The sequence below is a fragment of the Aotus nancymaae genome, unplaced genomic scaffold, assembly GCF_030222135.1.
Source record: "Aotus nancymaae isolate 86718 unplaced genomic scaffold, 86718_ANA_hifiasm-v0.15.2.pri h1tg000008l, whole genome shotgun sequence".
Taxonomy (NCBI): Eukaryota; Metazoa; Chordata; class Mammalia; order Primates; family Aotidae; genus Aotus; species Aotus nancymaae.
The window spans coordinates 11616021-11628716 of NW_026988419.1; the positions used below are offsets into that span (position 1 = coordinate 11616021).

The 12696-nt window shown below is 45.1% G+C and overlaps 1 protein-coding gene and 1 long non-coding RNA gene across 3 annotated transcripts; one reads left to right on the plus strand and one right to left on the minus strand.

Moving 5' to 3' along the window:
* Positions 1-9804: 9804 nt before the first annotated feature.
* LOC105712925 (uncharacterized) lies at positions 9805-12696 on the minus strand. Of its 2 annotated transcripts, none has more exons than XR_010341352.1 (3): positions 12642-12696; positions 10358-10443; positions 9805-9886 (listed from the first exon to the last, which is right to left on the minus strand). It is a non-coding gene; the product is annotated as an uncharacterized LOC105712925 (long non-coding RNA). The 2 variants fall into 2 exon arrangements; XR_010341351.1 differs by lacking the exon at positions 12642-12696 and adding an exon at positions 10966-11047.
* RNF228 (ring finger protein 228) lies at positions 11318-12364 on the plus strand. The gene has a single exon (XM_064372808.1). It carries the CDS (start codon positions 11318-11320, stop codon positions 12362-12364), a length of 1047 nt encoding a protein of 348 aa, XP_064228878.1.

Genomic DNA, 12696 nt, shown 5'->3' on the forward strand with positions numbered 1-12696 from the left:
TGGGAAAACTGGCTAGCCAGTATAAAACTGAAATTGGACCCCTTCCTTACATCTTATACAAAAAATAACTCAAGATGGATTAAAGACTTAAATGTAAGACCTAAAACCATAAAAAGCATGGAAGAAAACCTAGGCAATACCATTCAGGACATAGGTATGGACAAAGACTTCATGACTAAAACACCAAAAGCAATGGCAACAAAAGCAAAAACTGACAAATGGGATCTAGTTAAACTAAAGAGCTTCTGCACAGTGAAAGAAACTATCATCAGAGCGAACAGGCAACCTACAGAATGGGAGACAACTTTTGCAATCTATCCATCTGACAAAGGGCTAATATCCAGAATCTACAAAGAACTTAAACAAATTTATAGGAAAAAAACAACCCCATCAAAAAGTGAGTGCAGGATATGAACAAACACTTCTCAAAAGAAGAAATGTATGTGGCCAGCAAATATATGAAAAAAGGCTCATCACTGGTCGTTAGAGAAATGCAAATCAAAACCACAATGAGATATCATCTCATGCCAGTTAGAATGGCAATCATTAAAAAGTCAGGAAACAATAGATGCTGGAGAGGATGTGGAGAAATAGGAATGCTTTTACACTGTTGGTGGGAGTATAAATTAGTTCAACCATGGTGGAAGACAGTGTGGTGATTCCTCAAGGATCTAGAACCAGAAATATCATTTGACACAGCAATCCCATTACTGGGTATATACCCAAATCATTCTACTATACTGGATATATACCCAAATCATTCTATTATAAAGACATATGCACATGTATGTTTATTACAACACTGTTCCCAATAGCAAAGACTTGGAACCAACTTAAATGCCCATCAATGACAGACTGGATAAAGAAAATGTGGCACATATACACCACGGAATACTATGCAGCCATAAAAAAGGATGAGTTCATGTCCTTTGCAGGGACATGGATGAAGCTGGAAACCATCATTCTCAGCAAACTAACAAAAGAACAGAAAACCAAACTGCATGTTCTCACTTTTAAGTGGGAGTTGAACAATGAGAACAAGAATACATGGACTGCTGGGCACAGTGGCTCACGTTTGTAATCCCAGCACTTTGGGAGGCTGAGGCAGGTGGATCACGAGGTCAAGAAATTGAGACCATCTCGGTCAACATGGTGAAACCCCGTCTCTACTAAAAATACAAAAATTAGCTGGGCACGGTGGTGCGTGCCTGTAATTCCAGCTACTCAGGAGGCTGAGGCAGGAGAATTGCCTGAACCCAGGCGGCGGAGATAGCGGTGAGCCAAGATCGCGCCATTGCACTCCAGCCTGGGTAACAAGAGCGAAACTCCGTCTCCAAAAAAAAAAAGAAAAAAAAGAAAAGAAAAGAACACACAGACACAGGGAGGGGAACATCACACACTGGGGCCTGTCAGGGTTTGGGGGGCTAGGGGAGGGATAGCATTAGGAGAAATATCTAATGTAGATGAGGGGTTTATGGGTGCAGCAAACCGCCATGGCACATATATACTTATGTAATAAATCTGCACGTTCTGCACATGTATCCCAGAACTTAAAGTATAATATAATTAATTAATTAATTTAAAAAATAGAGAGCCCAGAAATAAACCCATGTGTATAATCAAATGATCTTTGACAGGGATGCCAAGATTACTCAAGGGGGAAAGGACAGAGAAATGGAGAAATGGTACTGAGAAAAGTGGATATCCATGTGCAAAAGGATAAAGTTGACTTTTATTTTATACCATGTACAAAAATTAAATCAAAATGAATTAAAGCCCTAAAAGTAAGACCTAAAATTATAAAACTTGTAGAAGAAAATATAGAGGTGAAGCTTAATGACATCAGACTTGGCAAGGATTTCTTGGATACAATACCAAAAGCACTGGCAACTAAAGCAAAATAGATAAATGGGACTGCATCAAACCTAAAAACTTCTCCACATCAAAGGACACAGTCAACATAATGAAAAGGCCACCTATGGGATGGGAGAAAGTATTTGCAAATCATATATTTTGTAGAAGGTTAATATTCAGAATATGTCAGGAATTTCTACAATGACACAACAAAAACAACAAAAAAATTAACCTAATTAGAAAATGGGCCAAGGCATTGAATAGACATTTCTCCAGATATGGTATACAAATGTCTAACAGGCATATGAAAAGATTCTCAATATCACCAATCATCAGAGAAATGCAAATCAAAACCACAATGAAACTTCACCTTAGACCCATCAGGATGGCTACTATCAAAAACAACAACAACAACAACTAATAATAATAATAAGTGTTGGCAAGGATGTGGAGAAATTGGAATACTTACATACTATTGGTGGAATTGTAAAATGATGCAACGACCATGGAAAACAGTATGAACATTTCTAAAAAAAAAAATTAAAAATAGAATTGCCCAATGAAGCCAGCAATCTCACTCCTGGGTATATGTCCAAAGGAACTGAAATTAGTATGTCAGAGATATCAGCATTCCCATGTTCAGAGCAGCCTTATTCAGGGTAGCCAAGAGGTGGAAGCAACTCAGAATGTACATTGATGGTTGAATGGATAAACAAAATGTGGTATACACATACAATGGAATATGATTCTGCCATAAAAGAAAAGGAAATTCTAACACACGCTACAACATGAATAAGCCTTGAGGACATTGTGCTAAGTAAAATAAGCCAGTAACAAGAGGACAAAAAGCATATGGTTCCACTTATGTGAGGTACCTAAATGGTGAAGTTTACTTTTAATGGCAAGAACTGCAATTACTTTTGCACCAATCTAATAGAAACAGAAAGTAAAATGGTGGTTACCAGGGACTGGGGAGAGCAGGGAAAAGGAATTTGTTCTTTAATGGGTATAGAGTTTCTGATTTGCAAGATAAGAAGTTATAGATAGCTGTTTCATAGTAATGTGAATATACTTAGCACTACTCAACTGTACACTTAAAGTGGTTATGATGATCAATTTTGTCTTATGGGTTTTACACACACACATACACACACACACAAAAGCAACCATGAAACAGTGACTGTCTGGGAGCTACTCAAAGATGAATGAAGGCCATTTACAACTAGACTTTCTAGAAAAGTTGAGACTTTTTTTTTTCTTTTTTTTTTTTTTTGAGACAGAGCCTCACTTCATCACCCAGGCTGGAGTGCAGTGGCACAATATTGGCTCACTGCAACCTCCACCTTCCAGGTTCAAGCAATTCTCCTCCCTCAGCCTCCCAAATAGCTGGAATTACAGGCACCCACCACCATGCCTGGCTAAATTTTGTATTTTTAGTAGAGATGGGGTTTTGTCATGTTGGTCAGGCTGATATCAAACTCTTGACCTCAAGTGATCCACCCACCTTGACCTCCCAAAGTGCTGGGATTACTGGCATGAGCCACTGTGCCCAGCCTACAGTTAACTCTTGAACAATCAGGTTAGGGGAACCAGCCCTTGTTCAGTCAAAAATCTGCATATAACTCTTGACTTCCTAAAACCTTAACTACTAATAGCCTACTGTTGACTAGCAGCCTTATAGGTAATACAAATTACTTGATTCACACATACTTTGTATATGTTTTATATACTGTATCCTTATAATAAAGCAAGCTAGAGAAAAGAATATTAAGAAAATCTTATGGAAGAGAAAATATATTTACTGTTCATTAAGTAGAAGTAAATCATCATAAAGGTCTTCATCCTTGTCGTTGTCGTGTTGAGTAGGCTGGGGAGGAGGAGGGAGAGGGATTGGTCTTGCTGTCTCAGGGATGACAAAGGAAGAAGAAAATCCGTGTATAAATGGACCCACCCAGTTCAAACCCATGTTGTTCAACTGTACTTCTCTTTCTGTGGACCTTTGTTCACTTTTGTTCTAATCAACTGTAGTTCTTTTAATAAATTCCCCTTGGAGCCAGGATGCTTAAGAGATTATAAATAGACTGCATATGTGTATAAAGGGCATTAAAGAGTGAGAAATTGACACCAGGTCTGAAATGTTTTCATTTGATGTTTCCTTTCCTTTCAAATATTGCAACTGGTGATCGAACACATCAAGAACTGCTTGGCCATACAGTCTGTGATGCCTTTTACTACTTAGATCTTTGTGAAGTATCAAAGAGACAAGAGTCTCAGAAGCTGGGCCATCTCCTCACCTCCTACAGTCCATGGGAACTTACAGTACCTCTTCTTTCAGTCAAAGACTTGATTAGTCTTAACACCATCTTTGGCTTTTATTCTTCCTCAAGGTCAAGATGTTTCCTGGTGTCAGGTTGGGAACTTGAGTGCCTTTAATATTTCCCAGCACTAGGGCAATATTTTGGGTTTTGAGATTCATTGCTTTGATAGAACTGCCAGGACAAATAAAGGTAAGAAATGCAATACAATGGCAGCTTCATTTACTCCTATTTGTGACATCCAAGAAGGTGTATTTCTCTATATTAAAAGTGCTGTATTTTACTTTTATTTCTCAGAGACAATATTCATTGTTCAAAAAGAAAGAGCCTTTTCAATTTCAACACACATTTTGACATAAGTGTTTTTGTATTAATAGCATCAGATAAAAGGGTAGAATTATAAAAGGGAAAAATTTTCCTGACAACAATGCAGACTTGATTGAAAGAGTCACAGGTGGCCAGGTGTGGTGGCTCATGCCTATAATCCCAGCACTTTGGGAGGCCAAGGTGGGCGGATCACAAGGTCAGGAGTTCCAGACCAGCCTGGCCAATATGGTGAAACCTCATCTCTATTAAAAATACAAAAATTAGCTGGATATGGTGGTGGGCACCTGTAGTCCCAGCTACTTGGGAGGCTGAGGCATGAAAATTGCTTGAACCTGGGAGGCAGAGGTTGCACTGAGCTGAGATCGTGCTATGCACTCCAGCCTGGGCAACAGACCAAGACTCCAAGACTCCATCTCAAAAATTTAAAAAAGGAGTCACAGGCTGCAGAATGATCTTTCAGAAAGAAAGTACATTGCATGCATTTCCATTTGATCTTGGCTTTGCCATACAAAGCGTAGCAAATGTTAGGAGGAAAAAGCTATTTTAGAATTGAGCCTGTAGCTGGTTGGCATAGAAGGCATAAGCTCATGAATGGCTTCCAGAGATTAAAGTGGGGCAATCATTTTCCCAGATGAGGAGAGAGTCCAGCCTTCCAGACCTGCATCTTTTAAAACTTTGAAAAGATCTGAAAAGCAAAAAGCTTCAAAGACCATGTATAGATTAGAAACAGGTATTTAAACAGGTATTTCTTCCACAGTGGATTTAGTAATTCTTACAAAATCCACTATAGAAGAAGCTCCTATTTTCCATTCTGCCATTTTCCCATTATTCTATTTATTATATAGCATTGATAAGCTCCCATATTTCTTGTTCATCTGCTGTGGTCCATGCAGTCTGGGTTTTGGAGCAAGGATATCACTAACATCTGGAGTGATAAGGGCAGTGCTCTGAGGCCTGAGCAGTGCCTGCAGAGAATGGAGAGAGGAAGAGAAGGGCTCCTAGGACTTGTGCTGGGCAGTGAGCTCAGCCTTGATTTTCCTTCCTGTTTCAAAAAGGTGACACCTGGGGTCCCTGCCCTCTTCAGTGCTTCCTTAATTTCTTTTTGTTTTGTTTTTGTTTTGAGATGGACTCTTCCTTTGTCACCCAGGCTAGGTGCAATGGTGCAATTGTGGCTCACTGTAGCATTGAACTCCTGTGCTCAAGGAATCCTCCCACTCCAGCCTCTCTTCGTAGCTGGGACCAGATGTGCACACCACTACACTTGGCTAAGTTTTACTTATTTTTATATTTTGTAGAGATAGGGGCTGGCTGTATTTCCCAGGCTGGTCTTGAACTCCTGGCCTCAAGTGATTCTCCCACTTCTGCCTCCCAAAGTGCTGAAATTAAAGGTGAACCACCACCCTTGGCCTTCCTTGCTTTCTTTTTTTTTTCTTTTCTTTTTGATTTTTAGACAGTGTCTTGCTCAGCTGTCCAGGCTAGAGTGCAGTGGTGTGATCATAGCTCACTGTAGCCTCGAACTCTAGGGCTCAAGGAATCCTCGTGCCTCAGCCTCCTGAGTAGCTAGGACTACAGGCGTGCAACATCACACTTGGCTAATATTTTAGTTTTTTGTAGAGACAATCTCCCTATGTTGCCCAGGCTAGTCTTGAACTTCTGTCCTCAAGTGATCCTCCCACCTCTACCTCCCAAAGTGCTGGGATTACAGGTGTGAGACACTGTACCCCACTGTAGATTTCTTAAAGAAGGCAGAGAACAAAAAAAGACTGAAGGGAAAAAAAATGAACGAAAGAGCTGGATTCCAGATCGTTTTCTCCAATCCCTCAAAACTAATGTGCTCAGTGAGGTCTTCAAAACTGTAAGCATTATTTGTGCTATATTTATACAAATGATGCCAATTTTGAGTGTGTCTCAGATTGATGACTGTCATGAACATTTTTAAATATCATGGAAGAGAGTAGTATAATGAGCATCTGTATCCCCATTATCTAGTTTTACCCATTTTCATAAATTATGACAATCTGATTGTTGATTCACTACTATTTACTGAAGTCCATGCTTTACACAGATTTCCTTAGCTTTTCCCTAATGCTCTTACTTTTTCTGTTCTGGGATTCCCTCCAGGATATTACTACACCACATATAATCAGCCTGCCTTCTGAGGCTCCTCTTGGCTCATTTATTAAATTATGGGATCCAGGAGTCCAGGTATATTATCACCAGCACCAATGGCTTCTGGAATAGGACCTCAATAAATGTTGACTGAATTGACCCAGTTTCTATTTTAAAATGTCAAGGCTTTGATTGAATCATCTACTACCTGCTTCTGAGTGGCATGAGCTGCCTATATATATATATATTCCTCCAATGCCTCCAGTGAGATTTCACTTTGTCCTGATGTTTTATGCAGGGCTTTATTTATTGCAACTAGCAGATCAATAATGTGTGATTAAATTCATAGGTCAGGCCTCTGCTTGGTCTTCTTGACTGAAATACTACCTGTATCTCTAGCTGTGAAATAACAGAACAGTTGAATGAGAACTACTTTGCTACTATTGGCTGTGTCACCTTGGGCTGATTACATAAACTTTCTGAACCTCTCTCACAGGGTTTCGTAAGAATTACTGAGATCAGGTATAGGAATCCCTGTCATAGATAATATTGAATGTTAACAGCAACCCAGGAGTCTTTGTATGTTATGTGTACAGCATATTCAATCTTCACAACGGGCTTGTACAGTAACCACCCTTATCCTCATTTTACACTTTGGGAAACTGAAGCATAGAAAAGCTAAGTAGCACATCTAATACTACACAAAGGATGAGCAGCAGAACTAGGATTTGGACTCAGGACTGTCATCTCACACTTGATGTGAATGCTTTTTCACCACTAAGTCCTTTGTGAGACAGTAACTCCAAAACTAAAGCATTCTCTCACTTTAGGTGATCAGTAGAGGGAATCTATGTAAGAGATTGCCTGACAGCATGGCTGTCTCCCATTTATATGCAAATCTTCAAAAATAAAACAATTCACCAAATAGTGGATGTCTAACATGTTCAAGGATGAACAAGATTCTTGCACAGTCAGTTCAAATACTGACATGAATACATGATGAATATCCCTTATCTGAAATGCTTGGGACCAAAAGTGTTTCAGATGTCAGATTTTGGAATATTTGCATATACATAATGAGACATTTGAGGGATGGGACCCTAAACACGAAATTTCTTATGTTTCATGTACACCTTACATATATAACCTTGTAATTTTATAATATATATATAATATGTATATTTTTGAGACAGTCTCACTCTGTGTATATATTATATATATGTATATATTATACATATAATACAGTCTCGCTCTGTGTATATATATTATATATAACATATGTAGATATTGTATATATAAATATATAATATATATATATGTGGGGAGAGAGAGAGACAGACGGAATGTCTCTGTCGTCCAGGCTGGAGTGCAGTGGTGCGATCTTGGCTCACTGCAACTTCTGCCTCCCAGGTTCAAGTGATTCTCCTGACTCAGCCTCCCAAGTAGCTGGGATTATAGGCGCCCATCAACACACCTGGCTATTTTTGTATTTTTTTGTAGAGACAGGGCTTCACCACGTTGGCCAGGCTGGTCTCAAACTCCTGACCTCAAGTGATCCACTGGCCTCAGTCTCCCAAAGTGCTGGGATTATGGACGTGTGCCACCGTGCCCAGCCTATATAATATTTTTAATATTATAAAATATTAATTTATGTATTCATCACATGAGGTCAGGTGTGGAATTTTTCACTTGTGGCATCATGTTGGTGCTCAGAAAGTTTGGGATTTTAGATTTTCAAATTACGGATGCCCAATCTATACTGAGTTCCTTGTTTCTTATCTCTTTCAACACATCTTTCTCCAAAGTGGAACTCTAATTTCTACATGAATTTCCAAGCTTTACTGCTTAAACCTGCAGGTGACACTAGCACTGGCCTTACAGTCTATTAAGGAGGATGCCTATGGCCTGCATCACACAAACTCACACTCCTTAGCAATGTCATGCCCTGTACCTATGGAAGCCCCATGTGACATTTTTATGAGTCCTAAAAATGAATGATTGGCCCCAGGTTATAAAATAATTGAAGATTCAGGTTCCTCTGAAAAACTTATCCAAACACAGTGTAAATTTTAGCATTGTTAACCAAATTCAGGCAATTATTTATGACTCCAACGGTAGGATGTGTTATTGACAAAAACTGTACTGGATTTCTCAAAGAGAGTTCAGTGGTATCTAAATGACCATGAGCTATAGAAGAAATGCCTGTAGCCACTAAATTCTTTGAGAATGCTATCTTACACTAGTTAGGAGCTGTAAGAGATTACTGGTTTCGGTTTCACTTTAACCAAATCTGTGACTTTGTTGTAGCTCCATGGTCCTCAACTGGGGACATTTCTGGTTGTCATAATGGGGAGGGATGTTACTGACATCAAGTGGGTAGAGGCCAGAGATGCTGCTAAACAGTGAACAATGCCCAGAACAGCCTGGTATCAAAGACTTCCAGCTCCAAATGTCAATTCTGAGCTAGAGAAACCCGGGTGTCATCCTACACTCTGTTCCTCAAATCTGTCATTGAATAGTGAGGATGCATAATAAAGTGAAACTTCAAAATCTTCAATGTTTTGCCCATATGCACACTATATGCAAACATAGAGACCTTCAGAACTTTTTTTAGTCACTTGGCGTGGAGGTCACACTAGCCCTCCTGTTCCCGTGCTTCTCTACTCCCGGATATTCTGTTTTCAATATATCCTACATCAGCATTAGGTCTCTTCTCAGCCCACAGCTACTCAGGGCTTAAAGCACAAGAACCCAGTTTAACACTGTGCATAAATGCACATTTTCAGGCTTTTCACAGTCATACAACTAAATGAGGGGGAGAGGACAGAAAGCCACTTCCTCCAGTCAGGTTTGTGACACTTTGTAATGTTCCAAGACCAGACTAAGGCCTTCTTCTGATGTCCCCTCAACCCACCCTCTCTGATCACCACCCCATCACAAAGTGAAATGCTTAAAAAAATTGAAAGAATAATATCATCACCCCAAGTAATAACTGCAAAATTTAAAACTAGGAAATGGAAAGTAGTGGGTTTTAATGAACTTCACTTAAAGCCCCTCAAACTGAAGACATTACATTCACCATTAGTATAGAGTAAAAAATTTATTTTCAAATGTCACAGAAGCAATATGTGTAAGTCCTCTTCTCTACCTCTTGACTTTACATTGGTGATTTACTGGTGTCTCTCTTTCCTTCTTCCTTCTTTTTCTTCAGCTTGCTTCCAATCCATTCATCCTTTTCACAAACATTCCCTGGGGGCATCTTGCTGTCTTCTGCAGAGAACCTGAAGAAAAAGTAGGAACATTCCCAACTTGTGGGAATCCAGAACATTCCACAGCCATCTTTTGTGTTCAGGGGGAAGGTAGCTTCCCTGCTCCTAGGGTGAGGCCCAACCTGAGAAATCCAGGCGCAGACTTTCTGGTTAGGAATATCTGAACACCAGCCCTCAGATGGTCCGCCCTCAAGCCCCCCACTCCTGTCACCTACTCAGTGCTTCTTAAGCAAGCTGTTTCTTGCTACCCAGTCCAGCTGATTTATTTGTTTTGATTAAATCAAGAAGACCTGTCCCATGTTGCCTCTGGAGTTTCAGCTCTCTGCATGTGTATGTTAAAAGTTTAAGTGGACCAAGAGAGTGATGGAGCCCAGGAACTCGGTTTGAGCTGCACTTTGAAAGTCTGTGAACCTGTTTAACTTCCCCCCCCCGCCCCGCCCACGTCTGCCTCTGTGAACGCCTGTGCACCAACGAAATAGCTACCTCAATTTGCTGTGGTCAGCGTCAGGAAAACAGCAAGACCCAGCTATAAGTTTGTCTTCGTCCTCCTTTAAATTTCAGCAATATTTCTGAGAGAGAGAGAGAGAGAGAGAGAGAGAGAGAGAGAGAGAGAGAGAAAATACTGTTCAGCTCAAAAATTTGCTCTAAATGATACAAGGAAAAGGCTGCGGCTCCGTTTGCACCCTGAGATGCGCGCTGCAGGGATTCCAGGACTCCGCTAACAAAAGCACAAAGCGTGAATGGCTTGGTGATGGCTGTTTTTTCTCCCTCGGATGGAGAGATGAGATCACAATTTTCAAGAAGAGAAGGAACCGCCGCTGCCAGGCCGTTGAGGCTGCCACTTCCCCTCCCTGCACGGGTCCCGCATTACATCACTGGTGAGCTCTGGCTTGGGGGTGGGTGGGTGACAAGGAGACTTCGCCAGAGACCCAGCCCCAGACCGGGGAGGATAAACAGAACCACACCAGTGGGGAGGTGGTGTCGAGGAAGAGAAAGCAGGAAAATTCAGGACCCGGTTTCCTGCCACCACCCCGCGTGGGGGGCGGGGAGTTGCTGGGTTGAAAAGCAACATCTTTATAAAGCAGCCGCACCCCAAATCTCCTTCCCGCGCGCCACCGGGCCGCCCTCAACTCCCAATTCCAAGTCCAACTAAAGCCGATATCCAAAGCTGCCGGGAAAGCTGCGTTGAGGGTGCCGAAGGGGACTGCTGAGGCGCCCAGGGACGGGGAAGGACCGCGGTGCACGCGCCGGGGGCGGGGAGGCGGGAGGGGGAGGCGGTCGCCGCTGCGCCCCCGCCTGGCCCAGCCAGCGGTGCCTCCCCCGCCAGGCGACAGCAGTCAGAGTGGGGGAGGCAGAAGCGCCTCCTCCCCGCCCGCAGCCCCGGCGGCGGCGCAGGGGGAGGAAGGCACCTCACCTTGCCCCCGATGAGGGGCGGATCATGCCATGGCAGCGCCAGCGAGCGACAGCGGCGGCAGCCAGCAGAGTCCGAGCGGCAGCCCCAGGAGCCGAGAGGGAACTGGAGTCGCCGTGGAGGGAGCCCCGGACTGCGGGGACGCAGGAGCCCGGGACGCGACGGAGACGGTCCCTGGCCTTCCTCCACTCGAGGACTACGAGTGCAAAATCTGCTACAACTACTTCGACGCGGACCGGCGTGCGCCCAAGCTGCTGGCGTGCCTGCACACCTTCTGCCAGGAGTGCCTGAGCCAGCTGCAGCTCCGCGCCGCCGCTGCCGCCGCCGCCGCCACTACTGCCGCGCCTGAGCGCCCGCCGCGCCCGCCGCCCTGGCTCGGCCCGCCCGGCGCCATCGCATGCCCTGTGTGCCGCCACCGCACGCCGCTGCCCGACAGCCGCGTGCACGGCCTGCCCAACAACACCAAGCTCGCCGAGGCCTTCCCGCTGGCTCTGCGCGCCGCGCACGACCCGCTGCCCCAGGACCGCCTCCCGCCGCTGCCCGCGCGCCTGCCCGCGCCCGCCGCCACCCCGCCGCCCACCCCGGCCCCGCCACCGCCGCCCTCTCCGGCCGCTCCGCAGCCGCCGCCGCACGCCGAGGACGAGGCCCCCGGGTCTCGCGCCCGCCCCGGCCTGCGCGCCCCAGGCGCCTACGACAGCTGCCAGAACTGCAAGCGCGCGGCGCTGACCGCTGGCTGCGTGTGCGTGGTCTTCTCCTTCCTCTCCATGGTGGTGCTGCTCTTCACCGGCCTCATCTTCGTCAACCACTACGGCGGCGGGGGACCCCCTGGAGGCGGGGCGCCCCCTGGCGAGGCACCGGCCACCGGGTCGCCCTCGCCCTCGCCCGTGGGGCCCATCTGCCTGTCGGTGGCCAGCATCCTGGCTCTCTTCTCGGTCATTGTCACCTGGGTCATTTGCTGGCTCAAGTATCGGCCCGAGGGTGCGGCCGCGGGCTCGGCGGGGGGCAGCGGCGGCGGCGGCAGCGGCGGCGGCCCGCGGGCACGGGCGGCGGCCGGCGGCGCGCGGAGGAGCGACACGTAGCCGGGCCGGGCCGCCGACCTGGCGCCTGCACCTCCAGTCCCGCGCGACCGAAGAGGGGGCCTCTGGCTCGGTGCACACAAGCTTCTGCGCCCTCTCCCTGCGGCCCCCGGGCTCTCCCGGACTCACATCCCCTTCCAACTCCGCCACTACGGGGCCTCGGTTTTCTGTCCCTCGGGCTTCTGTTACCCGTCGTCCTTCGAGGGGTACCAGAGAGGGAAACTGACCAGGTGGGGATGCTGGTGGGGGGTCCCTTTTGCCCGGACTGTGCAAAACTGACCTCTGCGTTATGCACCACCTTCGTCCTCGCCAGAGTGTGCGGCCATCCCTCCCCA

Bases quoted from the DNA above. Each gene is read 5' to 3' on its own strand.
- RNF228 (XM_064372808.1), top strand. From the start codon at position 11,318: ATGGCAGCGCCAGCGAGCGACAGCGGCGGCAGCCAGCAGAGTCCGAGC.